General features: G+C 41.7%; 1 protein-coding gene across 7 annotated transcripts in view; it reads left to right on the top strand.

Annotated features, from left to right (window-relative positions):
• MYO3B (myosin IIIB) overlaps positions 1–27,996 on the top strand; it is a 341,188-nt gene that overhangs the window by 295,716 nt on the left and 17,476 nt on the right. For all 7 annotated transcript variants that reach the window (XM_048870184.2, XM_048870183.2, XM_048870181.2 and 4 more), the window contains 3 exons: positions 7,170–7,276; positions 7,651–7,697; positions 9,208–9,374. In XM_048870184.2, coding sequence (XP_048726141.1) covers positions 7,170–7,276; positions 7,651–7,697; positions 9,208–9,343 — 290 coding nt within the window. In that variant the 3' untranslated portion in view covers positions 9,344–9,374. The remainder of the gene's footprint in view (positions 1–7,169; positions 7,277–7,650; positions 7,698–9,207; positions 9,375–27,996) is intronic.

A 27,996-nucleotide genomic window follows, 5' to 3' on the forward strand; every position in this document is an offset into this window, starting at 1 on the left:
GAGAACCAAAGTCATTTGGAATAAATTAGACTGGCAGGAAAAGAAACAAACAAAGAACAAATTAACATGATTTTAAACATTGCTTAAATTTTCATGAATATAGACCTTGAAATGTTATGATGAGATCCCATGAGTCTGTGCTAATATTTGCCTATAATTAAGAGCTGCACTTTCATGTTTCAGCTGATAATATAGGTTGGAAATCAGCCACATATTTGCTATATTTCTTGGTCATACTGATATATCTGTTTTATTTGTTTACTTCATTAATAGTAAATGAAATCCTGTAAATGAAATGGCTCTGGTATGTTTTATTTATTAGGTTGCTCTTTCTTCACCTCTTGCTGTTAATCTCCATGTGTCTCAATATTTCAACATTAGGGCATGCTGTTTACATGTAACAAGAAAAGTTACAAGAGACTGATCCTTGCCACACCCAGCTTTTGGGAGCACTCAAAAAGAGAGGGGAAGGACTCAGCACCACCCTCTGAAATATCTCAGAGAGGAAGGAAAAGAACCATCCACTCCTACAAGGGAGTCAACAATTCATCATACTTGATGTTAAAAGATGCTGACAGATCTAATAACATAGGCAAGGATATATTCTGGGCATCCCTTGCCAGGAATATATCATCACCCAGAAATATTAGTACCACTTCTGTGCCATACACAGATGTAAAACATAACTGAAGAAGGTCAATGAATTTTATAGCCTCCAGATGCAACTGCAGCTGCCTCTTCATCACTTTCTCTACGAAATTCCCTAAAAATTGTGCAACATTTGGCAAAATTGTCAACGTCAAGAGATGGTTTTTAAAGCAGGGAACCTGTTCAGGAGCACCCTGCCTTCATCTCAAAGGGCAGTATTAACAGTTCCAGTCAGTAATGGACCTAGTGCCTGTCTGATAAGCAGGACTATCACTCACAGGTGAGACATCTAACTGCTGAATTTCAAAGATGGAATCACTCCTCCACTCCCATTATATGAATTCTTTAGAAAAGAACATTCCTTATGGATGCAACTTTCCTGACTGTACTGGTCGAAACATGGGCCCCTAGATGCAAAAGAGTCCTTGCCCCAGAGTTAAAGAGCACTTGACTTTTGTTTTTGAGGCCCTTGTATAGTTCTGTGGGAGTACTTTGCAGTTTGTCCAAATGATGGTGTCTTGATCAGTAGGTAATCTATGTAATATATGACATGAAATATACAAATCCCCTCCAGGCCAACGTTTGTCATCAAAATTATTAGTATCTTGGAGGCTATGTTTAACTCAAAGGAAAATGTTCCTGTTCCATAATAAAACAAAGAAGCAGCAATGAAAAGGGAAATTCATGCATGAAAATTTTTCTTTGAGATCAACAGCACAGAACAATCCCCAGCAGATTGGGACTCAGGGTAAGTGACACACTAAAATATTTATAACAGTCCCTACTGGCCTCTTAAATTCAGTGATCAGCTAGTATGACTTCCTGCATAACACAGGCCAGAGAATTTCACCCAGTGTTTCCTGTATCAAGACCTTAATTTCTGGTTGAGCTATAGCATATCTTTTAGAACATCTAAAGATTTTGATTTAAAGACTTTGATTTAAAGGCGATCAGTTACATCCTGAGCATGTGGACAAAACGCACCAGCCAGACACCTGGGAAAGAATTCTCAGTAGTAACTAAGAACCCTCCCCATCTAGTGTCACATCATTGGTTGTTGGAGATATTTGCTGCTAGCAGTCGCAGATGGGCTACATTGTAGGCAGTCCCATCAGACTATCCGCTCCATAAACTTATCAAGCTCAGTCTTGCAGCCAGTTATGTTTTTGCCCCCACTGGTCCCCTTGGAAGGCTGTTCCAGAACCTCACTCCTCTAAATGGTTAGACACCTTCATCTAATTTCAAGCCTCAACTTGTTGATGGCCAGATTATATGCATTTATTCTTGTGTCCACATTGGCCTCTCCCTCCCTGGTATTTTTCCTGCTGATGTGTTTATAGAGAGCAATCAAATCTCCCCACAGTGTTCTTTTGGTTAGACTAAACAAGCCAAGCTCTTTGAGCCTCCTTTTATAAGATGGGTTTTCTATGCCTCTGATCATCCTAGTAGACCTTCTAGGTGCCTGTTCCAGTTTGAATTCATCTTTCTTTAACATGGGAGACCAAAATTGCACAGCGTTCCAGACGAGATCTCACCAGAGTCTTGTATAATGGTACTAACACTTCTCTGTCTGTACTGGAAATACCTCACCTGATGCATCCTAGGACTGTGTTAGCCTTTTTCAAAGCCCCATCACATTGGCGGCTCATAGTCACCATGTGATCAAACAAAACAGCCCAGGTCTTTCTCCTCCTCTGTCACTACCAACTAATATGTCCCTGGCTTATAGCAAAAATTCTTGTTGTTAGCCCCTAAATGCATAACCTTCCACTTAGTGCACTATTAAATTTCATCCCATTTCTATTACTCCAGTTTTCAAGGTCATCCAGATCTTCTTGTATGATATTTTGGTCCTTCTCTGTATTTGCAATATGTTCCAACTTTGTGTCATCTGAAAATTTTATTAGCAGACTCTCACTTTTTGTGCCAAGGTCATTAATAAAAATGTTAAATAAGATTGATCCCAAGACCGAATCCTGACAGTCCACCTTCCAGGGTGACCCATTGTATTCTCCCGTTCAACCAGTTCCTTATCCGTCTTTCAATTCTCATATTAATCTCCATCTTCTCTAATTTAAGTAATACTTTCCCATGTGGAACTTTATCAAATGCCTCACTGAAATCCAGGTAGCTCAGAGTTAGGGTTAGGGTTTCCTCTTTATTTCCTCTGTCTAACAAATCAGTTATCTTCTCAAAGAAGGTGATCAGGTTGGTCTGGCACAATCTACCCTTTGTAAAGTGATGTTGTATTTCATCCCATTTACCTCTATGTCCTTAACTCCTTTCTCTTTGAAAATTTGTTCCATTGGTAATGGTCTCACTAACGCTGTAGGGTATTGCAATAGCAATACCAACTCCCTACTTTTACTCACTATTCCCTGCTTATACATCCAAGAATCACACTGGTCGTCTTAGCTGTGTGTCAGACTGGGAGCTCATGCTCGGTTGGTATCCACCATGATGCCTTAGTACCTTTCAGAATCCCTGCTTTCCAAAATCAGTCCCCATTCCTGAAAATGTGACCTTTAGTCTTTGTTCCCAGATGTATGGGCCTTGCATTTAGCTCTATTAAAACACATATAGTTCAAGGGAACCCTGCTTACCAAGTGATTTAGATTGCTCTGTAAAATTAAATTGTCCTTATCATAACTTACTATGCCAGTAATTTTTATGTCATTTGCAAACTTTACCAGCAATGATTTTATACTTTCTACCAAATCATTGATATTGAGTAGCATTGGGCCAAGAAAAGATCCCTTCAGGACCCTATTCGAAACAGCCCTATTGGCTAATGTTTCCCAATTTATAATGACTTTTTTTTAGATCTGTCAGCCAGTTTTAACTCTTTTTAAATGGACTACTTTGATTTTGGTACAAAAATCAGGGATGTAACAGGAATAAGTGTCTGTCCACCCATCCTGCAGCTTCTGTCCAGATTTTCTGGTCTGTGTGCACAGTGGGGAAAAGCGAGGTCTGTGGGCAGAGAGAGAGGTAGAGGCTGAGTGGAGCCTCGGCTCATCTTCCCCTTCACCACTACCACCACCATGTCAGCCAGTGCAGCTGAGCTGGTTCAGTGGGCAGAAGTAATCAGCACCTGGTAAAGAACTAGGGGGTAATACTTCACACTGCCACAAGGAACAAAACTGGGTCTCTGAGTCACAGGTCCATCCTTGTACTGCTCCCGAGGCAGTGCAGCAATACCCTAGCCCTAACACAGGGCAAATGGTTGTCTCATTCTAGCCCTAAGTCTCTGATTTAGTATGAGGAAAGGGGGTCAAATCTGCCCTATAGAAATATTGGCTTAAGGAGAGAGTGAAGGAAATGAAGCTGGCCCTCTTTTCTAATTCTAGGAGTGGCATCTGAATGTGTAGCACACAGACTCTTGTGGGCATATCAGAGGCACGTAGCACACTTTGGGTGCTTATAAAAAAATAAATAGATAGTTGTTGTTATTACAATGACAAGTAGTTTTTCCTGTCAGTGGCCTTAACTTTGTCATCAAAGCTAAACATTTTAAAACACTATTTGAAATGCCTATTTAACTGCTGAATGTAGAGCATATGTTAATACACTTTTCTCCAGATACAGTAGTGTATGATAAACGTTACCAGATTTTCTTACTATTCCTATTTTATGCTACTAAATGCTAAGACAAATGGGCCCACTGAAAAAGTATTTCCTTTGGAGGACGCAATCTGCAGGCCACCCGTGTAATATGCAGAAATAATTGTGTAGGGATAAAAAGCAAGAGCAAAACTTTATTAAATTAGACTTCAGATGGACAAAATAAACGATAGCAACATAAAATTTTAATGTAGATGTTGCTGGAAAATAAAAGAAAGGTAATTAAAATATATTTTGAAAAAAGAATACAGTGTATTCCCTTTGTCACATAATCCAGTACATCGCATCACAGCAGGGTACGGATGTTAAACTTTGTAATAATTGCGTGTTTTTGACAAGCATCTGATAGATGTTTGAAAGAGTGTCTAATTCTTCACTCACTCACACTAGCTTTACACCAGTATAACAAGAATTGATTTCAGTGCAATGACTCCTGATTTGTATTTATGTAAGGGAGATCATAATTTGGCCCTAAAACTGAAACATCACCACGAGGACAATGACAGATCCTGACATAATCAGAGACCTTAGTTTTGAATCCTAAGGTCTCTTCCAAACCTAAACTTAATAATTTTGGAAATGCTCAGTGATATAGGGTGAAATCCTGGCCTCATTGAAGTCAATGGCAAAATGTCCATTGATTGTAATGGGACCAAGATTTAATTGATAATCTCTTTATTATATTTAAATATCATAGGGGACATTTTCAAAGACACAAATAGGAGTTAGACATCCAACTCCCATTGACTTTCGAGCAATATACCCTGGAAGAGTTTTGTACCTTGTCTACTTAGAGACAATATCGGCAAACAGCAAAAGTGTAGGCAGTGCCGCCAGAATTTCTTGAACCACAAACCACTCTTTGCAAAATGAGTAGAACATTGGAAAGCATCAAGATCTTAAGCTTTTGTGATTATAGTTAGCAAATAATATGAATTTATTACTAGAGGGTCTTTTGTTGTTGTAAAGAGTTAATTTCTTCAAACAAATAACTTTAAGATTTTGAGCCTGACTTTGCCCTGAGTCACATAGTGGGAATCACACCTGTGCACTGTGTACATATCATAGTTGAGAGTAAAACTGAGTAAACACACATAGGCAAATGTGGATAATGGGCTTTCTCCTACAATAATTCATGGGCAGTGGTAGCTGAGGGATGGATTTGCATCAAGCTTGAAGTTCCATGAAGAACAAATAAATAATAGGTGAACACTACATAGTACCAGGCAAGTTATAAAAGCTACTGCAATTGGGTAGAAAAAACAGTTTGTCAAATCTTTGGGTTTGTGAAATTTGTGGGTTTTTTTATGCTAGCAGAATTATTTTCTTTAAAAAATATAATTGCATTGAAATGTATCCTTTCTTTAAGGACTAGATAATTCTTTTGAAAAGACCTTATATAAAGGCTCCTTGGCATAGAAGGCAGTGTTGGATCTTTGCTGACAGACAGCCGTATTCTGACACTGGTTTTTATGTAAAACTCACACTGATTTCCATGGGTGCTTCACATCTGGAACAATGGCAGGATGTGTCCCAAAATGGGGATAACACCTGAAAAACTTTAGAGAAACCCAGCAATCAGTAGTCTGTGGACCTGGGAACATCACAAAACTGCTTTAAAGAATTATCTTATCATCAAGGGCCAGATCCTACAAATAGATCTGTCTGGACAGAGCCCCCCCATCTGCACAGGGCCGCCCATCAGCTTCTGTTTTGAAGTTTTCAAAGGGGCTTAAGTGGAACAAGGACCTTGTGCTGGGCCTCTGAAGAGGGGCAAATTTGACTCTTCAGGCAGGATCCAAGTGTAATGTGACTAATATTTTTCCTTCAATGTTTGTATTGAAAGTTAAATATTCACCTGTTTCTTTGAACTGGAAATATTAGATTATTTATTATTTTTTAAAAAATCATGTTAAAATCAGATATTAAAAAGGTCAAAACAGGCTGTGTGAATGATCTTTTTGGAAAAGAAACGAATTCCCAGTTTTTTTTTTTCTATTAGCATATTTATGAATTGTCCTTAAAATAGTGCTTATATCATCAATTAGTTTTGCTGTGTTAGGTTCTTTCCAACTGGTTTTTTTTTCTGAATCACCTCTTATAGATTCCACAGAACAATATTCTTTTTTGAAAAAAGCAAAAATACGAAGGCTGTTAGCTTGCACTAGCTCAAACCATATTTTCTACAAAATCCACCCTTCTAAAATGTTTTTCTAATCTTTAAATTGTGTGTGTTCCAGATGGCTTTAACCAACTCTTACTCCATAGTGTATCACAAATTAACTCAAGGAGGCATTATCTCAAATGGCACTGATTTCTCTGTTTAAATAGAATGTTATATCAAGAAAGTCGCTTTTGATATAATAAAACAAAGACAACAATAAACTAATTCTCATCAAAGGGATTTGTTACTGTTGCATCTATAAACATAGATGAACGGTTTTGATGCTGATGCTGTTACTAGTCCCTAGCTAGTCACAGTGCTTATCCTGCTTAGATAACAAAATATGTCAATATAAAGGGTCAAAGGAACAAGGAACTATGAAGCGAGCTGTAGCTCACGAAAGCTTATGCTCAAATACATTTGTTAGTCTCTAGGGGGCCACAAGTCCTCCTTTTCTTTTTGCAGATACAGACTAACACGGCTGCTACTCTGAAACCTGGAATAAAATGATGTTATCAGAGAAAGTTTCATCTATAAACTCTTGTTTAAACCAAGTTCCAAAACAGAAAACAGAGATCCCAAACTTTCTGTATACCTTCTTAGAATAGGACAGATTTGCTAATAAATCTAGGAGTGAACAGGAAAGAAGAAAGGACTGCTTATAGCTAAAATATGCTAAGACATTCGCAGCACCTGGCATGGCTTAAAACTAAATTGCGTTATCTTACTGTAGGTTCAGAAAACTGTCTCAAACAGAAGCTGAGAACACCTCGTCGACGATGTCAGCAGCCCAAAATGCTGAATAGCCCTGAGGACAACATGTACTATAACCAGTTAAATGTGAGTTCAAAGTGGCAATAAAGCTGTTTTACTGGCTTTGTTTCCAGTTAATAATTCGGTTATTAATACCTGTTCCAGCCCCTCCAGCCCCACCCCCACGTTCTTTTGCTCTCGTCTTGAACATGTGCTTATGCTCTTTATCTGTTGCTTTCATGTCAGGATGTCTGCCTTCACGGTGAATAATTGATGTGGTTTATCAAAGACGAGCAAGATGCATGCTTCATCAGGCTCACTTGAGCCCTTTGATCAAAAAAATTATGCTGTGACTTCTGATATTATCAGCATCTGCTTGCATTCAACACAAAATCACTTTGAATTAAAAATTAACGACTTGCTGCTTTGCTTTGACTGTGTGTTCTTGGCCCTCTCCACAGGGAACTCTAGAATATCAAGGGAGCAAGAGGAAGCCAAGAAAACTTGGGTAAATATCTATCTTCTTAGTTCTAAGCAACTGTAAACAGAAGAAGTCCTTTGTGATATTACAGAAAATGAAAAACTTTCTAGAGAAGTTTCTAAAAATAAACAATTACCATATCTCAGTGCATTGACATTGGACATTTTCTACAGAAGCAAATATAAAACATGTATCTAATACTGTTTGCAAACACTAGAACTGGCTCTTACAAAATATTCTCCCCAACTCTCTCTCTCAGTACAACTCAAACAAATTTTAGCTTCCTGTTTTTAAATAAACAAATTTAGTCATAGTAAAAGGTGCTGGACTGAGAGTCTTTGAGGTTGAAGCTCATTAGCCTACAGCAAGCATAACATGGATAAAAGCCATGCAGGCTTCCTCTCACCACCCAAGCAATATGCTTCAGCCCTGCCTCAGGAGGGACCAGTTCTAAGAGAAGGCAGAGAGGGGAGTTCTTTCCTAAAAAGGGTTGTTCTTTGCCCACTAGCTCTCAGCTAAGACTGCCACCAGTGGTACTAATTAGTACCACTTGTAACGTGGATGCTTTTCACCAGGAGGTGGGCAGAGATCACTATTGCATTTCACAAAAGCCACCATCCAGCAGTAACAAATTTCATGTATTACTGACTTGCGCAGCAACTAGTGCTGGATGAACACAGCAAAGACATATTAATGAACCCTCAGGCAGTGACACCCATACATTTTCTTTGATGTATTTTGACCCTTTTTTATTCATTTTCTGCAGATAGTTATATAAGTGACTTTCTTTTGTTCACAACAATGTTCACGGAAAGTGAAAGTCTTGTGGATACTAATGCAAATGGGGTTTGTGAGAAGGTTCAAACCGGAATTGTTTGCATGGCTGTCTTGGTAGCTCTTTGAGTTACCTCCTCCAGTTTATAAAACTCTGTCCCCCAGTCGGGGAGCAGAAATAATACTATGTAATTTCGGTGTCCAATCATACATCATGAGAAGCTGAAGACGCAGTTGGAGCAAATAGGGCCTGATCCAAAACCCGCTGAAGCTAATGAAATTCCCTTTAGTGGGCTTTGGATCAGGCCCATAGTTCACAAACAAATGTTTGCCCATGGAGTTCGAACAATTCTGAATAATGAACGTATTTGTGAATATCAAAGTCTGTGTGTGGAAAATTTTCAATCAGACAAAAATGCTACATTTGTGAAATAAAATACTTGATACAAATAATTGCTGTGACTGTACTGCAGACCTAGAGATGAAAGGCTGTGTGACCTGTTACCAATCCTCAGAGCCATTCAGTTCCCACAGAGAGATTTAAAGCACTGAAAAGCGGCAGCAAGATTGAGAGACATGTACAAAGGCTGCATCTTGTTAACAAAATCATCCCATCTTTTCCCCTTCTTGTATTAACACTTTTTCAGTGTTTTCATTTCACCATCCACAGAGAGGTATATTTCTTAAGGTTTTGGAGAACTACTTTGTACTTTTTATTTTATATACTTAATAAAAATAGTTTGTTTTGTGTTTTGTTTCAAAGCCAGATCAAAGTGCTTGATGGGGAGGATGAATATTACAAATCATTGTCAGCTGTCGAATCTATCACTGAAGATGACAACTCACTCAACCCCACATCTTCTCTTTCCTCAAGAGGAGCGTCTTTTGCTCAGAGCTGAACTTCACCATTTATGCTTTGGTCTAATGCTGGTAAGAGTCATTGCATGTGTTTAGCAAATCTGGTTTGCATGTGTGTCTGAGAGAGAGACAGACATAGTTACAGCTTATGAAGCCTCTTGCAAAATTAGACCCTGATTCTGTAAACACTACCCACCTGAGTAGCTCCATTTAACTTTACTCATATAAGAATTCCTGTTGAAGTCAATAAAGTTACTTGTAGATGTAAGTGTTCGCAGGATCAGGCCCTAAATAGGCATCCCTTCTAAAACAGGATACTGTATAATTTTAAACTCGGCAGCATGGCATTGCAGAACTGGGACTGGGACTTTGTATTGACGTTCAGCATAATTTGAGGTCACAGTAAAAATATTATATGTCATATAGGCCTTTCAGAACTTCATATGTTTTTTTAAAACTACAAAGAATTAACACAATAAAAAGCATTGTGTAAAAACCATTTAAAATGCTGAATATGTATCTCAGAATTTATCTCATAAGATAGTATTTAATGAGAGAGTATTTAATTTAGTAATGTTCATACTTTCCCTGAAAGAGTTACCAAAAAGAGTGGGGGTGCTGAGAGCCATTGAACCAAACTGTAAACCCTGTATATAATGGGAACCACTTCAAGCCAGGGGGTGCGGCAGCACCTATGAGTCAACATAGTTTTTAAAAGGAATTGATACAAAATAATTTAGTGTATAATTGTATAGGGCACTTTTGACTAAAACACAAGACTGGGTTCCCTTCTGAGATCTACGTAATCTTAGATACATTATCTAATCTCTCTGTGCTGCAGTTTCCTCATATGCAAAATGTGGATAGCATTTCCTTGCCTCTTGTGTGTTGTGAAACTTAATTCATTTAGGGTGAAATTCACTGTCCATTGAAGTCAATGAGGTTTAAGCACGCCTAATTTAGCATATGCTAACATGTATAGGGACATAGGAACTGCCAGAATTGCTCAGACCCAGATTGCTCTATCCATCCTGGCTGGCAGTACCCTGTCTCCAACAACAGTCAGCACCAGAAGATTCAGAGCAGGATGTACGAACTTTGCAATAGGCAGATGTTGTGTGATCTGCCCCCCACGTTCTGTCTCATCCTAATCTCAACTATTTAGGTATTACCTTAAACCCTGAAGCATGAGGTTTAATATCCCTTCCACAGAAATATAATGTCATTAATTATGAGAACTCTGGATATTCTTGATATCAGTACTCAAACCCCTTTTTGAATCTTGTTAAGCTCTTGGCCTCAATAATTTCCTGTTGCAGTGAATTCCATAGTATAATTACCCATTATATGAAAAAGTATTTCCTATGTCAGTTTTGAATTTCCCTCCTTTTAATTTAACTGAATGTCCCCTTGTTCTTGTATTATGAGATGAAGGACAGAAGGTCCCAAACTCCCTTCTCTAGACCAGTCGTTATTTTGTGTTCTTTTATCATGTATCCTGTTATTCATCACTGTTCGAAGTTAAACAATCCCAAACCTTTTCATTTCTCTTCATTGGAGACTTTTCAGTGCCTTTGATCATTCTTGTTATCCAGATGAGGCCACCACTGATTTACATAAAGGTGGTATAATAGTCTCTGTAGGATTTGCCATCCTATTTCTTATCCATCCTAAAATCTGGTTTGCTTTTTGACCACAGCTGCACATTGATGGGAGGTCTTCTTTGAGCTGTCAACACCCAGATCCCTTTCTTGAGCCGATACAGTTAATTTAGAACCCTGTACGATTGTTAAACTACCCTGTCTGAGTAGTTTAAATTTTCCTCTCCAATGTGCATTACTTTGCATTTACTGACATTTAATTCCATTTGCCACTGTGTTGCCCAGTCACCTAATTTGTTTAGGTGTCTCTATGTCATGTATGGTCCCAACTAACCTAAATAACTTTGCATCATCTGCAAATTTTGCCCCCTTTCCAGATCATTAATAAATAAATTAAACAACACAGGACCTAGTATAGAACCATGAGACAGCTCACTGTTAACCTGATACCATGATGAAAATTAACCATTTAATCTTACTCTTTGCTTTCTGTCTTCCAGACAACTTTTAATCCATGACAATATTTTGTGTCTCACCCTGTGACTGTGCTTCTTCAGTACCCTCCTATGCAGGACCTTGTTGAGGGCCTTTTGGAAGTCTAAATAAACAATATGAACCAGTTCTCCCTTATCCACTACTTCACTGACAAGTTTAGAGAATTCTAAAAATTAGTGAGACATGATTTTCCTTTGTAAAACCATGCTGGTTAGTCTCTGTCATATATTAGTAGATCCAAGCACTGCGCTGAATTGGGGCACAGTGCCCATAACCCTTCACTTAAGGGCTGAGAGAGTCCCAGGCTTTGACTGCACTAAAAAGGATTTGCCAGCTATAGCCAGAGGTGAAAGTAAGCCGGCCCGGCCCGGCAGTAAGAGCTGGTACATAGCAATGGCACCGGCCAGGAGCCCAGGGCCCTTTAAATCACTGCCAGAGCCCTGGGGTAGCAGTAGTGGTGGTGGCAGCCGGGAGCACCAGCCCCTTTAAATCACCGCCGGGCCGCGCTGAAGGGCTGGCTGGGGGAGTCTGGTCCCAGCCCCGCCCCTTTTACCAGAGGCCCCGCCCCTTCCAGTTGAGCGCCCCTCCCCTCCCTACACACACCTTGCTCAGGACCTTGGCCACCCTGCATACAGGTAAGTCCCTTAAGTTACTTTCACCCCTGGCTATAGCTGTACTGGTAACCATTCTAGTGGGAATGCAGCTTATGCCAGTTTCCTGAACAAAAGAAGCTACACCAGCAAAAGGACTTTATAACTTGTATAACTGCATCTATGTAGAGCTTTTACTGCCATAGCAATGTCCTATCTTCTGTGAACATGGAGGATAATTAATCACCGTCCTTTTTATAATAGGCCTTAACATATTTGAAGACTCCGATCAGGTCCCCCCTCAATCTTCTTTTTTCAAGATTAAACATGTCCAGTTTCTTCAATCTTTCCTAAAGCTTTGGGCCAGGAAAAAGGAGACAGACAGGAAGTCTAGCAGAAGCCTCAGATCTCTCCTAGTTGTCACAGTACTGTTCCTGCAGTCTGGCTTACGAGGCTGAAAGTGAAATTTAAAAAGAATATTTCCCATTCATGTTCTTCTCTTCAATCTCCACCAAAAACCTGACAGAATGGCTGGCAAGATTAAAGGCCAAAGAGCTGCAAGCAATGGGCCATGACCTTGGATTATGGAGAACACTGAGTGTGTGAGGGTGCATGTTAGAATCTTTAAAATACAGATAGTTCTGAATGAGAACATGTGGGCAGCTGCCAATGAGTTAGTGAAATCCAGAAGTGCAGTACAAATATGGCTGGTAACTAATACGATGGATGGATGTTTGTTTCTCTCTCTCCAGAAATCTCTTGGATGCCCATCAGCCTCTTTCCATCTCACTAAAACTTGCCATGAATGAGCATCCTTTGTACTATCTCAAGAGAAAACTTTTTCTTGAGATAATTTGCTAAAACTCAAAGTGCTAGAATTTATGAGATGTTAGAATGGGAAATAAAACTGTCTTGAAGAAAGTCACATGAATGTGGGGCTCCCACACTGACTTAGGTCACAAGACCCTCAAAAATATATGATTTCTTCATAGTGCAATTTTTTGTCTCTCAAAGACATTCATAAAAAAGCAGTTTTTAAAGTAGTTTTATGTATTTTTAAATGCAGAAAGTCAGGACATATGGCTGTAATCCACGTTATTGTCATAGGCAGTTTAATTATAGGTTACCAATTGTATATTATTTGGTGGTAGCCAAGTTTTGCACATAAGTAACAGGGAACAAAAATCATAAATTCGACATGAATATAATTCTACAATAATACCAAATATGGCTCTAACTCAACAAAGCATGTAAACCCATGTTTAATTTTAAGCATGTCTGTAATCCCAGCTCTATTTAACAAAGCTCTTAAACCCATGTTTAGGTGCTTTGCTGAATTACGGCCCTGGTCAGCGAAAGCTGTGTCAAGGCATTAAATTGTAAAACACAAGGAAGACACTTAACAGTTTTTTCTGTTATTAAGCATAAGCATTTACTAATCTTAGATCTTCTGACATTCTTTTTAAAGGATGGTATGCCATATTCTTCTTTGAGTGATTGCTCATATTGATTCCAATTAGGTGTGTGCGCGCCACGTGCAAAGTCGTCAGAAAGTTTTTCCCCGAGCAGCACCCGTCGGGTTGGCTGTGGAGCCCCCTGGAGTGGCGCCTTCTTAGTGCTCTATATATGACCCTGCTGACCCGGCGCCTTCTCAGTTCCTTCTTACCGCCAGTGATGGTCATTGGAACTGTGGCATCTTGCTCTGCAAGCTCTCCACATTTCCCTAGCTTCTCTTCGGAATGTTTTTATTTTGTAGTTGTTTAGTTCTTAGCACTGCAGACTAGGCAGTGTACACCTTGTCCTCAGGATAGATAGGTGGTGTAGTTCATGGCTGCAAGTCTCGGGGCTCCCGTCCGAGGTTCAGCAAACTATGCAAGACCTACCCTTTGAAGGGGTGAGCCTGTTTGCCAGACAGACTGACTCCAAACTGCATAGCCTCAAAGACTCCAGGGCGAAAATGAAATCTTTGAGTATGCATACACCAGCAACCCAACGAAAGCCTTTAAGCCCCAGCTGCTGCAACAGCACCTGGTATCCTCCTTGGCCGAGGCAGGATATTTACAGGAGCAGGGGTAGGAATAGCAGGTGTAAGCAGGGGTGAAAGTAACTCCAGACTCTTACCAGTACGGGGCCGGGGCCAGCTCTGGCCCCCGGAAGGGGTGGGGGCTCGGGCGGAAGGGGCAGGGTTGGGGGTCAGCATCTCCCAGCCAGCCCTTCCCAGCTGCCTGGCCCATGCTGCCTGGGGCTCCAGTGGCATTTTAAAGGGCTCAGGGGCGTCCGGAGCCCTGGGCCCTTTTAAATCGCCGGCCCCGGGGCAGCTGCTCTCTTTGCCCGCCCTTCCCCACCTGTCGGTGGCCGAGAGGGGGCAAAAGGGGCAGGGATGTTAAAGCGCTGCAGGGTCCTTTGCTGCAGGAGCGCTTTAACGTTGCTGCCCCCACCCCCGTCGCGGCCCTGCCAGTATGGATCCTACCAGCCAGGCCGCCGACGGGGGAGGCAAAAGGGGCAGGGACACTAAAGCGCTGGCCGGTGCGAGTTCTTACCAGTATGCCATACCAGCCCGTACCGGCCCACTTTCAACCCGGGCGTAAGCCTTCCCATCCCCCATCCGGACAAGGCAAAGGCCTGACTAAGCCTTCGTCAGGCTCAAAACAGACATTTTGAAGGTGCGCCCGAGGAAGGAGCACCTGTCTCAAAGCCGGATACTTCCCTGTGTTTTTTTGAACCGTCTATCCTTCTTCTACCGTGGATGGTCCCAAATAACCTCAGACCACTGGGTTCTTCGCACAGTGGAAGTGGGATATTCTCTCCAATTCTGCTCCTACCCTCCCTCCCACACCCCTTCCCGGTCCCTCTTCAGGGACCCCTCTCACTAGCAACTCCTTATCCAGGAGGTGCAGGCACTCCTTGCCATAGGAGCAGTGGAAGAGGTTCCTCAGGAGTTAAGGGGCAGGAGATTCTATTCCCGATACTTCCTAATCCCCAAGATACTTCCTAATCCCCAGTGGGTCTCAGTCCCATTCTAGACCTGCGAGGACTCAACAAGTTGAAGTTCCACATGGTTTCCCTCAATACAATTATCCCTTCTATGGATCTGGGAGACTGGTTTGCTGTCCTCGACATGAAAGATGCATACTTTTACATAGCAGTTCGCCCTGCACACAGATGCTTTTAAGGTTCATGATCAGCCAGAAACATCATCAGTTCATGGTCCTTCCCTTTGGCCTGTCGACAGCCCCACGAGTGTTCACCAAGTAATTGCCAGTGGTAGCAGCCTTCCTCCAAAGGAGGCAGCTGCAGGTTTACCCTTACCTCAATGACTGGCTGCTCAGGGGGCACACCAGACAGCAGGTGGAGTCGTGGGTCAGTCTGGCCACATCCACATTCAAGAGACTGGGTGTGAACAAGTCCACTTTGTCACCAACCCAGAGAATAGAGTTTATCGGAGCAGTGTTGGACTCAGTCCAGGCAAGAGCACATCTGCTGGAGTCCCGATTCCAAGCATCATTCGATGCATGAGTACCCAACCACTACAGCAAGGAATTGCCTCAGTCTCCTCGGTCACATGGAGGCCTGCACACACGTGGTTTGACATGCCAGGCTGACGTGGCTTGCTTCGACATACCGCCCGTGGCACGACTGCCTGGGACTAGGGGTCATGGTGCTACAGCAGGTACTAGAGTCACTCCAGTGGTGGCTCAATGCTCAAATAGTCTGTGAAGGAGTCCTCTTCAGCAGCCCTCAGCTGTCCTTGTCTCTAGTTACGGATGCGTCAGCTCTAGGTTGGGGCGCACATCTGGGAGATCTCCGAACACAGGGCCTCTGGTCACAGGACAAGCTCTCTCTCCATATCAATATCAAGGAGCTCAGAGCGGTGTGACTTGCATGCCAGGCCTTACAGTCTCGTCTGCAAGGCCAGCATGTGGCAGTCCTGACAACTCCATTGCAATGTTTTACATCAACAAGCAGGGTGGAACCAGTCCTCGCCCCTCTGTCAGGAGGCTCTCAGGCTCTGGGAATTCTGTATAGCCCACTCCATTCACCTGGAAGCATCACATCTGCCAAGAGTCCAGAACGTACTGGCGGATCACCTCAGCAGGTCCTTCCACAGCCATGAGCAGTCCATCGAGCCGGATGTCATTCACGCCTTTTTCCAGAGATGGGGATTTCCCCAGGTTGACCTGTTCGCCACTCAGAACAACAGGAAGTGCCCATTGTTTTGCTCCTTCCAGAAAAGCAGCCCAGGCTCAATTGCAGACGCATTCCTGCTACCCTGGGGAGGCCATCTGCTCTACACCTTTCCGCCAATCCCTCTCGTGCACAAGGTCCTGCCCAAGGTCTGCAGGGACAGAGTGGAACTAATTCTGGCACCACCAGCATGGCCTCGACAACACTGGTACATCACACTTTTGGATCTGTCAGTCGACGCCCTGGTCATGTTGCAGCTCCTCCCCGACTTGATCACTCAGGACCAAGGGCGGCTTCATCACCCAGACCTCTGGTCCCTCCAGATCACAGCCTGGAAGCTTCCTGGCTGAACCCTGTGGAGCTCCTGTGCTCGGAACAGGTAAGGGAGGTCTTACTCGGAAGCAGAAATTCTCCACAAGGGCCACATACCTGGCAAAGTGGAAGAGGTTTAGTTGCTGGTGTGACCAGCATCATATGCCCCCACTTCAGGTGCTGTTACCTCTTATTCTGGAGTATCTTCTGTACCTGAAATAGCAAGGCCTGGCAGTGCCATCCATAAAGGTACACTTAGCTGCTATCTCGGCTTTCCACCCTGGAGTCTCTGGATGCTCCGTCTTCGCCAACCCCCTGGTTGGATGGTTCCTCCAGGGTCTGGACCGGTTACTTTCCCAGATTAGACAGACTGTTCCTGGGTGGGTCCCTAATTTGGTCCTCCCCAAATTAATGGGGCCCCCATTCAAGCTGCTGGTAACTTGCTTCCTTCACTACCTGTCATGGAAGGTAGCCTTCCTAATTGCCATCACATCAGTAAGAAGAGTGTTAGAGTTAAAGGCCCTTACCTCCAACCCACCTTATACAGTTTTCCACAAAGACAAGGTGCAGCTCAGACTCCGCCTCGCCTTTCTTCTGAAGGTTGTGTCACATTTCCATACCAGCCAAGACATATTCCTGCCTGTTTTTTATCCAAAGCCTCATGCCAGTAGCCATAAGCAGAGGCTGCACTCTCTGGATGTTCAACGGGCGCTAGCCTTCTACATCAAGTGCACTAAGCCATTCAAGAAGTCGAACCAGTTCTTCGTAGCAGTGGTAGATCGGATGAAAGGACTCCTGGTCTCATCTCAAAGAATATCTTCCTGGATCACATCCTGCATCCGCACGTGCTACTATCTGGCCAAGACACCAGCCCTGGCACTTACGGCACACTCGACAAGGGCATAGTTCTCATCCGTGGTGTTCCTGGCCCAGGTTCCGATCCAAGAAATCTGTAGGGCAGCAACTTGGTCCTGGGTACATATGTTCACCTCTCATTACACCAGCATGCCAGAGATGATGCAGCTTTCTGCAGAGCAATGCTCCAATCAGCGATTCCATAACTCCAAGCCCACCACCTAGGTAAGGCTTGGGAGTCACCTAATTGGAATCGATATGAGCAATCACTCAAAAAAAAAAAAAACCCAACGGTTACTCACCTTCTCGTAACTGTTGGTCTTCGAGATGTGTTGCTCATACCCATTCCAAACCCACCCACCTTCCCCTCTGTCGGAGTAGCCAGCAAGAAGGAACTGAGGGGGTGCCAGGTTGGCAGGGTCATACATAGAGCAGTATAGAGGCACCACTCTGGGAGGCTCTACAGCCAACCCGACAGGTGCTGCTAGGGGAAAATCTTTCCGACGACTGTGCATGCGGCGCGCGCATACCTAGTTAGAATGGATATGAGCAATCACTCGAACAACAACAGTTACGAGAAGGTGAGTGACTGTTTTTTCCAGTGAGATTGCTTGCAGAATAAAATAGTATTAACTGTGGGTGAAGCTGGCCCCAAATGATTAGATTTACAACATTAAGCACCCATTACTGAATAATCTAATCGCGTGCCATTCTGAAAATCTAATTGGATAAGAATTGTGTCCACAACAAGTCTGTTCTTCCTATTACTTTTGTACCCTGTCCTCCCTTCTCCACCTGCTTCTTTGTCTTGTCCACCTGCGTATTGTTTTCTAGGATATAAACCTTTTGGAATAGGGACTCCCATTTACTACCTGTTTGTGCACTGACTAGGAGAACAGGGGAATGGGGTGCCAAAGATGTGGCTGAGGCATCTAGGCACTACCATAATATTAATGTTTCATCATCATCATCGTAATGCAACGCACAATAGACATAAATATAGCTGCCTACATCTCTGTATCCTCCCCCAGATGTATATTGCTCCCTACATAAGTCTAGTGCCTAGAGACCTAAGCAGGTTAACTCCCTTCTCATCCTTAATTTAGTGCACTCATACACTTTTATCTCACAGTTTTGCTGCTAAGAGCCACATTCTCAGCTGCTGTGAATCAGTGTATCTACACTGAAGTCAGCTGAAAAACTTGAGATTTTGCTGTCACTGAGTCTGTCAGCTTTCGTTTGTTTAGGCTTGTTCTGCTCACAGTGAGGGAAAGGGGCAGGGTGTTGCATTGCTACTGAAGAAACACTGTTTCATATTGCTGCAGTCCTGAACAAAAGCTGCTTTTTCAAAGAACCACTATGCAGAGCCAAATCCTGCAGGCTGGGGGAGGGAAGTTTTGCAGGGGGGAAGCTCTGTGGCATCCTATCCATCATGAGGCCAGACCCCATCAGCTGTTTGGGAGCTCTCAACTTGTTTCATTGCTGGGAGAGAAGAGGTTTCTCGGCCCTCCCACTGCCGCCCTGGCTGAACCTGCTTCCCCATAGGGACCTCGGCAAAGGAACCAACTCCCTGGTGGTCCCACTGCCTTATGTGGACATGGGAAGGTAGAGTCTGATTCTGCTTCAAGGTGAGAAAGTGGCCTGTGTATGCAGGGCTCAGCTCTGTAGTGGCTGTGAGGAGGTAACTAAACCTTCCCCCATAGGGTTCAGTTACTGTTCCATGAGTGCAGAGCTCTGATGGGGCTTTGCAGCTGCTGAGCAGAAGGGTCAAGAACTGGCCCAGGCTACTCCACCCCAGCAATCAAACAAAATGCATGCAGAATTATGTTCCAGTCCTCCTGTTTGTATTCTTGTATTGAGGTATAGAATATTTCATTACATTAACAGAAGCCAAGCCTTTTCTCCTGGGGCCCTCCCAACAGGTAACCCAGCAATCTCATATCATGAACCAGTAGCACAGACGGACTTCTCAATCCCACATTGATGGATAAATAGGTGACCCTCATCCCTGATGTTCCTAACAGTAAATGTCCCCCTCAAAAAAAGTGCCCCTCAAATTGTCCTCTTACCAAGTACATGGGAGAAAAAATGGGCCTTGCAGTGTGACCCTAAAGGGTTAATAGATCCAAGCTGAGATGGACCAAGGGGAGAAATGAATGAACGCTGAGTTCCAGAGTCAGGTATCTTCCCAGAGAGGATCCTGCCAGCCCATCTCTGCACTTTATACCAGAAAAGCTCCAGCTTGAGTGCCATTGCTGATTTCAGTTCTGGCTTTTTGGCCATGGTTGGACTTGTGGTTAAGGTACTGGCCTGGGACTCAAGAGATCTATGTTCAATTCCCAACTTTATCACAGATTTTGTCTGGGACCTTGAGTGAGTCATTTAGTCTCTCTCTGCCTCAGTTCCCCATCTGTAAAATGAGGATAATTACTTTCTCCCAACTCTTGTCTTGTCTTCTCTATTTAGATTGTAAGCTCCTTGGAGCAGGAACTGTCTCTTACTGTATGTTTATATAGTGTCTTTCACAGTGGGGCAATATTTGTTCAGTCTCTGCTTACATTGGGGGTGGGGAGATCACTTAATAAGATATTTTAGTATTGTAAAATGCTTGGAGAGGATGTACATCAGTCATTTAAGACAGGTGTCCTTTAATACAGGTATCACCATATTTTTAAAATGTCAATATCAGAGGGGTCTGAGTTGCCTGGAAGGAAATGAATGGATATCTTTATATAATAATCATTATTTTATTCTATTATAGGTATGATAAGTCTGTTTGTTTGCAGGGCCGGATTAACGCAGGGGCTTTAGGGGCTGCAGCCCAGGGCCCTGGTATAAGGGGGACCCCCGGCGCAGCAGTGCTCAGGCAGGCTGCCTGCATGCCATGGCCTCACGCCACTCCTGCCTGCCTCTTGTTTACAATGTCACCTGAAAGTGAGAACAGGCATTCTCATGGCACTGTGGTAACCAGTGTCACAAGATGTTTACGTGCCAGATGCACTAAATATTCATACATCCCTTCATGCTTCCGTTACCATTCCAGGGGACGTGCATCCATGCTGATGACGGGTTCTGCTTGATAACAATCCAAAGCAGCAGACCGACACATGTTCATTTTCATTATCTGAGTCAGATGCCACCAGCAGGTTGATTTTCTTTTTTGGTTGTTTGGGTTCTGTAGTTTCCATCGGAGCATCAGAGTGTTGCTCTTTTAAGACTTCTGAAAGCATGCTCCACACCTTGTCCCTCTCAGATTTTGGAAGGCACTTCAGATTCTTAAACCTTGGATTGAGTGCTGTAGCTATCTTTAGAAATTTAACATTGGTACCTTCTTTGCATTTTGTCAAATCTGTAGTGAAAGTGTTCTTAAAACAAACAACATGTGTTGGGTCATCATCTGACACTGCTATAACATGAAATATATGGCAGAATGCAGGTAAAACAGAGCAGGAGACACATAATTCTCCCCCCAAGGAGTTCAGTCACAAATTTAATTAATGCATTATTTTTTTAACGAGGGTCATCAGCATGGAAGCACGTCCTCTGGAATGGTGGCCGAAGCATGAAGGGGCATACGAATGTTTAGCATATCTGGCACATAAATACCTTGCAATGCTGGCTACAAAAGTTCCATAAAAATGCCTGTTCTTACTTTCTGGTGACATTGTAAATAAGAAGAGGGCAGCATTATCTCCTGCAAATGTAAATAAACTTATTTGTCTTATTGGCTGAACAAGAAGTAGGACTGAATGGACTTGTAGGCTCTGAAGTTTTACATTGTTTTGTTTTTGGGTGCAGTTACGTAAAAAAAAAATCTACATTTGTAAGTTGCACTTTCACGACAAAGAGATTGCACTACCGTACTTGTATGAGGTGGACTGAAAAATACTATTATTTTGTTTATCATTTTTACAGTGCAAATATTTGTAATAAAAATAATATACACTTTGATTTCAATTACAACACAGAATACCATATATATGAAAATGTAGAAAAATATCCAAAATATTTAATAAATTTCAACTGGTATCCTATTGTTTAACAGTGCAATTAAAACTGCAATTAATCATGATTTTTTTATTTAATTGCAATTAATTGACAGCCCTAATTAAAAGGCAAGTTTAGTATAGCGTTAGTAGCCTCGATGCCATAATTGTAATCATTTTGTTTTAAATTAGGAAAAAGACTTGTCTACAGGGGCCCCACAAAATCTAATAGCCCCGAGTCCACAGGAAAGTTAATCTGGCCCTGTTTGTTTGAATGGGCTTTTACAGTTACAGGTGAAAATATAAAAATGAGTTTGAAGGAGTTAGCTCTGAGTGTTTATGAAACCCAATCCAAATTCTCCAGTAGCTATATAGACGACATGCATTTGTCCTCCAGTGTCAGAAGAAAATGGGGCAAAGGATACAGGAAAAAGCTTTCAAGAAAGGTGGTATATAGAGCTGGTGGAAACATTTTCGACAGAAGTTTTCCATTGGAAAATTCAGTTTTGTCAAAATCAAAACACTTTGCTGGAAAATGTCAGTTTTGACATTTTCAATGGGAAAAAAGTCAAAATAAATCATTTCAACTTTGTCATTTCAGTAATGTTGAAACATTTTGTTTTCACTATGTCATTTCAATTCATTTAGTTTTGCTGTATGTTTAAATATGAATTTTAATATTATATGATCTATAACATAATCATAATGTATTTGATATTTTATATGATAATGTTTTTGCATTATTGAAACTAGACATTTTTAGTTTATCTAAATGAAATGTTTCAATGGTTCTGCATCAAAATTTTTCCAAATTTCCTTTCCAAAATTTTGAAATGTCAGATTTTTGTTCTGATTCAGAATGAAAACAAATTTCAAAATGTTGAAATTTCCAGTGGAAATTTTCCAAACAGCTCTATTTAGAGAGAGAGAGCGAGAGAGATTAATGGTGAAACAAAAGTAGAGGGAAACCTTTGCTGCTGAGCAGCCATGGTGAGCTGATATCTGATACCAGTTGCCTAGAGGGCATTCAAAGTACACAGAATACAGGTCTTGTTGTGAACTAGCTAGTTGAAAGACTTTGTTAGACAGTATGTGTAATAAAATAAGAAAACCTTATCATCAGGCAAAGGGTTGAATGAAAGATAAATCCCAGCATGAGGCCTCAATGGCAATATTCCCCGTGACTTCACTGTTATATTGGGATGAAAATTCCTCCCAGTGCTGACAAAAAAAAAAAAAAAAAGCACAATGAGCATTTGGGAATTAATTTTAAATAATGGTGCCTCTAGTTTGTGCATTTTCAGTTTGCTTCTCATTGACCCATTTACACCACTCTGGCACTATAAAGGGGCTCCAGAGTATGCATAAATTACATCCACTTCACATTTGCACCCACTTTAAGAAATGTGTTGAGTATAGCCAAGCCCCTCAGTGTATGTCTACCCAGCAATAAAAAACCTGCAGCTGGCCTACGTCAGCTGACTCGGGCTTATGCGGCTTGGGCTCTGGGACTGAAAAATTGTTATGTAGTGCTCGAGCTGAAGGCCATGCTCTGGAATCCTGTGAGGGTAGAAGGTCCCAGAGCTAGGCCCATACTCACTTGCATGAAATCCTGCATGAGCCAACAGATATTGAGAAGAGGCTACAGATTTCATTCAAGTGAGTATAGTCAGCCAAGCATAACTATTGTCAGAAATAAGGTCTGGTGTTGGAAATAGAGAGTCCTCACAACAGTTGTTTCTTTGGTCCTATTCAGGAGACACATAATATGGGGGAAAGGATGGTGATATCAGGAATAGGGAGAGAGAGAAGGTAGTCTTGTGACTAAAGAAGATGGCTGGAGGTCGGGAAATCTACGTTGTGTCACCAGTTATTCCACTGACTTCCTCTTCATCTTCCGGTGGCTCAGTTTCACCATTTGTAAAATGTGATGATGATGATGATAACACTAATAATTTACCTATCTTACAATGGTGTTATGAGGCTTACCCCATTCATGTTTGTAGGGTGTTTGCTTTTGCTTAAATAGTAGCTTCCAAATTCTGTCATCCTAAACATTAAAACGATTTATGCTTAAACTTAGGGCATGGCTCTGCTGCCCCACAGTTTGGGCTACAGGGCTGTGACTAGCCATGTGCACCAAAGTGCTGTGCTGAAACTCCCCTGTGTGGATGCCTCAGGCTTGAACGAAAAGGGTCCTAGTTCACATTAATGAAATCCTGTTTGAAGAAGCTTACTTTCATGCAAATGAGGAATCTTTTAGTTCATGCCCACAGCATCCACAGGGGGGGAATTACAGCACAGCACTTTGGTGTGCACTGCCATTCACATCCCTGTAGTCCGAACTGGAGGGCTGTATAGACAAGCCCCTACTTAGATTCCAAAGGGGAAATTGTGTACTGGAGCTCAGATTCCAACTGCATAATTCTGATCTCACAGTTTTATAAATCAACTGTAGCTAGTACTATCAGTGAAGTGACATCAGAATGGAACTGATGAAAGTGAGATCAGATTCAGTCCCAAAGGTGAAAAGAGAAGTGTTATCAAATACTTAGATTTCTACTTCTATAAAAATTGTAAGTATAAATTATTGTTGTATTTGAATTGTACAGTCAAGTCAGGTTATGCCTGCTACCGTAATGAGAGTAGACGGTACTACCTGAGGCTCATCAAACCCACTGCCTTGTGGGTAGCCTGGGTAAGGGAGCAGCCCCTGACAGAAAAGCCCCACTGCCTTGTGGAGGAATTCAGGAGAATGTGAGGCTATGAGAGTAAACTCAGACAGAAAATCTGGAGTGGAGCCCCAAAGGTGGTCAGGTACTAATATTTTAGTATCTTTCCAGCAACTCCTGCAGTGGATCTGGTACCAGATGTATTAGTTCTTCCTCTCCTCTGGATTTTACCGGTGATGCCAAGAGCAGGGTCCTGATGCATGGGCAACTCAGGGCCTCTATATCATCTTCCCAGGCTTGCGCCCTGGAAAGCGTACTCCAGCTTTACTTTGAGCATTGACACAAAACGGAAGGCAGCAGCCACCTGTTCTAATCTCATACTTTATTGGCGTAGAGTTGAGAGCCAGGGGCTCTCTCTCAAGTTGGTCTCTTCATCCATGTTTGCAGCTGCCATAAAACCAACTGAGTTAATTCTTTACCTCTGAGGGGTGCATACGCATGGTCTCTTGAAACTGAAGAATGCCAACTATTTGCATTACAAAAGTATTAATGGAGACCTAAATAATAAATGGCAAACATGGGGCTTTATACTGCCCTTCCCATTTCCTAAAAGTCCTAAAATGGGATAAATCAGAAAGACAATCTGTCCTTGACATTTTAGAATATCTCCTGTTTCTTGGAATGACTCAAATACAAATGAATACATGTAGTTAAGAACACATCTTATGGTATAAGAGTATCCGCTTGCGAGAACCAACCCAGTGGCTCTGACACCAAATATTGATCACAAGAGACTTCACTGTTGTGCCATAATAAATGTACCCATTACCCACCCCATCTTTCATCCCTGGCAATAAACAATTGTCAATAATCTCATATCTTTCTGTTAGCATTGAAGACAAATTTTGTTGGTACTCTTTTTCTTTAAGATAGAGCACTCTGTGGAACAAAATGTCCAGCCAGGAGAAAAAGTCACTCCTCAGCAAGCAAAGCAGGATTGCCAGCTTTATGAAAACAGCATGCGATGCCTCTTAGACCCAAAATGCTGGGGAGCAATCCTTTGGGCCCATGGAAGTCAGTGAGAGTCTTTCCATTCCCTTGGGGTAATGATTCATAAAAGTTAACACCCCTTTACGGGTAAATTCAAGTTGAATCTTAGACTCATTCTCTGCAGTCTCTTAAGAATTGTTAGAAATTCATTTTGTCATAGGTGTGCATCCCACACACATCTGAACAACAAATGTATATGTACTCTCATCAGTGGTCTGTTTTCTATAGACTCAGATACCATGGTGTTGGATGCCATAAAAGGAAATTAGTTATGTTTCCAGAAACAGATTCTATATGTTAGTTGCCCATGCCAATAATGGATTAAATGTCATTTGTTTGTTTAGCAGGCCTCATTGCTATTCAGTTGCAGAGAATGTACAACTATTACACAATCTAAGCAACAATTTCTAGAGCAATTGTAAAGTGCTGTTAACTATTCTCCAGACAGGTACTAGGGTGAGCTCACAAGTTAATGTATATGTGTTTTTCTGAAGGAGACCTGGGTCCAAATTTTGATCAAGGCCACTAGTGAAAATAAGTTTGATGGCCTCATTTTAGTCTCTTGATGATACTGGCAAATATCACAAAACCTGATCACAAGCCACATTACGTGACACACCTGGAATCTCTGCTCAAGAGAAGCCCAGAATTGCAATGGCAGGAAAGTGGCAAGCCTGGATTGCAATTTATTGGCAGGGCTGTGTGGATTGGCATAACAAGAGTATGGCTAATCTGATGGAGATGCATTATCCGGGTTTATCTGGGAGCCAGGACTGGAATAGCAAGATTGTTGTGGATCAGGGATTAGCTGAAAAAGCAGTGCTCTTTCACAGCCCATGACTGAAACAGAAGGGATGATATAGATTTGGAATGAGAGGCTTTGGCACAGCTATGTGAGGAAAGTTATGCAATATCTGACAATATTAGTACTCTTTTTTGGTAAGCACCAAATTTACCCAATTTAAGGTGGAAGATTATGTAGAAACTTTGATCACAGAACATTTCCTACATAGCTTGTAAAGTGCTTGGAGCAGGGACTGTATTTTTGTTCGGTGTTTGCACTGCCCGTAGTACAATGGTCCATAACTGGCACTCCTAGGCACTATCACAATACAAAACTTAAAAATAACAACATTTTCTTTTCTTGAAATTGCTGATAAGGTGATATTTTTAATTGCCATAAACATTTCTGAGTCTGCCTTATGCTGCAATAAACAGAGATCAGAGCACTCAGTCCATCATTTTATTCACCTAAACTCTGGGATAAGATAATACTCAGTGCAATGTTATTATTTTGCCTTCAGACATCGTATAAAATAAGGTATAAAGCAGGTAGATAATGAATATGATAGTTCTTTAGCATTGCTTACTGCCCGCTTCTTGATATTTAGCATTGGTAGCAGAAGAGCCTTGTATGTATATCCCAGTTCAGAGTTTCACGCCATCCTATCCAGGCACAGATTACTATTTGACTAAATTAATGATGGAGTTCTAAAAGAGCAACAAAAGCAAATTCTCCATAGAGATTTCACATCACCTGCAGTTTTGATAGCTGATAACTATATCATCAGCATTTTGAAAAACAGTTGCTAATATCCAGATTTACAGCAGAAATCTGATTGGAAAGGGGTGTTGATCTTGTTAGATATTTAACATTACAGCATACTGCAATGTAACACAACATACAGTGATAAAATGGATTCGATCTAACAGGATGTGACTGATGAGATGAAAGCAAAATGCTGGCACTGTTCGTAGCATGCACAAACCCTACTGCATTGTACTACAGTATTTGTTTGGAGATACTGCGCATTAGTTTAGAACAATGTCTTTTGTGCCTTGATTGTTCATTTCATTTTACTGTCATCGTACCAAGTTGTACATTTTTAAAAACACAGTGTTTTACCATCTGTAGGTCATGAAAAGACAGATGGACGTGGAGAAACTCCACCTACAGCTCCTTGGATGAATCCCACTTTCTGCTTAGCGGTAGAGAAATCCCTCCCTTCTATAAAACTAAATGTCCTTATATCGCTCTATTATAAAAGCTTTTTTAATACAGGAACTTATTGATCTAATACATTTGAAACATTTGCAATTATTTTTAGTGAGTGCAAGTAAAACAAACTATTCTTATCAGAGCTGCTGTATTACAAACACCACTTGAGTTACACTGAAGTTAATCCCCAGTTCTGTTACAGGAAACTCATCCTTATTAAAGTAACTTAAGTGTTCCTTTTTATTGATCTGCTCCTTCAACTTAATGATAGGAACTTACTGATGTTTTAATAATAACCTTATAAGCTTTATCTCATTCTATTTCAATGTGTGTTACTGAAAGATGCTGTGGAAACTAACTCAGCTTGAACATTTTGCAGATGTCTTTAAATGCTGGCGGGGGGAGAGAGAAGGTTCAGTTGTGCTGCATGTTAACAAAGATAGCTGAAAAACTACAAGATAAAAGAGAGCCTCGAGTGTGAACATCAAAGAATTGTTAATGACAAGAAATACCATTAGGGTTAGCATCCCTTTTGTTTCAACCCCCTCACACCTGCAGTGTGTTGTAGACTATGTCTTTGTTGGCACATGTGAATTACCTCCATTAGCATTTATAGAAGAGTGGTTCCAAAACAACAGAAACATACTCCTGCTCCTTGCTGTTGCTCCAAAAAGTCAGATATTTGTTCTCTGTGGGTTTCCTTCAAGGTAGTCTTTTCTGCAAGGGAAACTGTAGAACCAGTATTCCATTGATTGCAAATGAACTTGGTTGAAAGGAGAGGATGGCTTTTGTTACTGAAAAGAGAAGTAATATAAGCAACAGTAAAGAAGCTCAGACATTAGCAATAGCAAAATCAGAGCGTGAAATTCAGATTAGCCCTCCGCAGGCTGTGAGAGGAAGGGGGTATTGGAAGACTTGGCATGGCCAAAGGTGTAACCTATTTCATTTG

Source organism: Caretta caretta, chromosome 11 (assembly GCF_965140235.1).
Source record: "Caretta caretta isolate rCarCar2 chromosome 11, rCarCar1.hap1, whole genome shotgun sequence".
In the NCBI taxonomy this organism is placed as follows: domain Eukaryota; kingdom Metazoa; phylum Chordata; order Testudines; family Cheloniidae; genus Caretta; species Caretta caretta.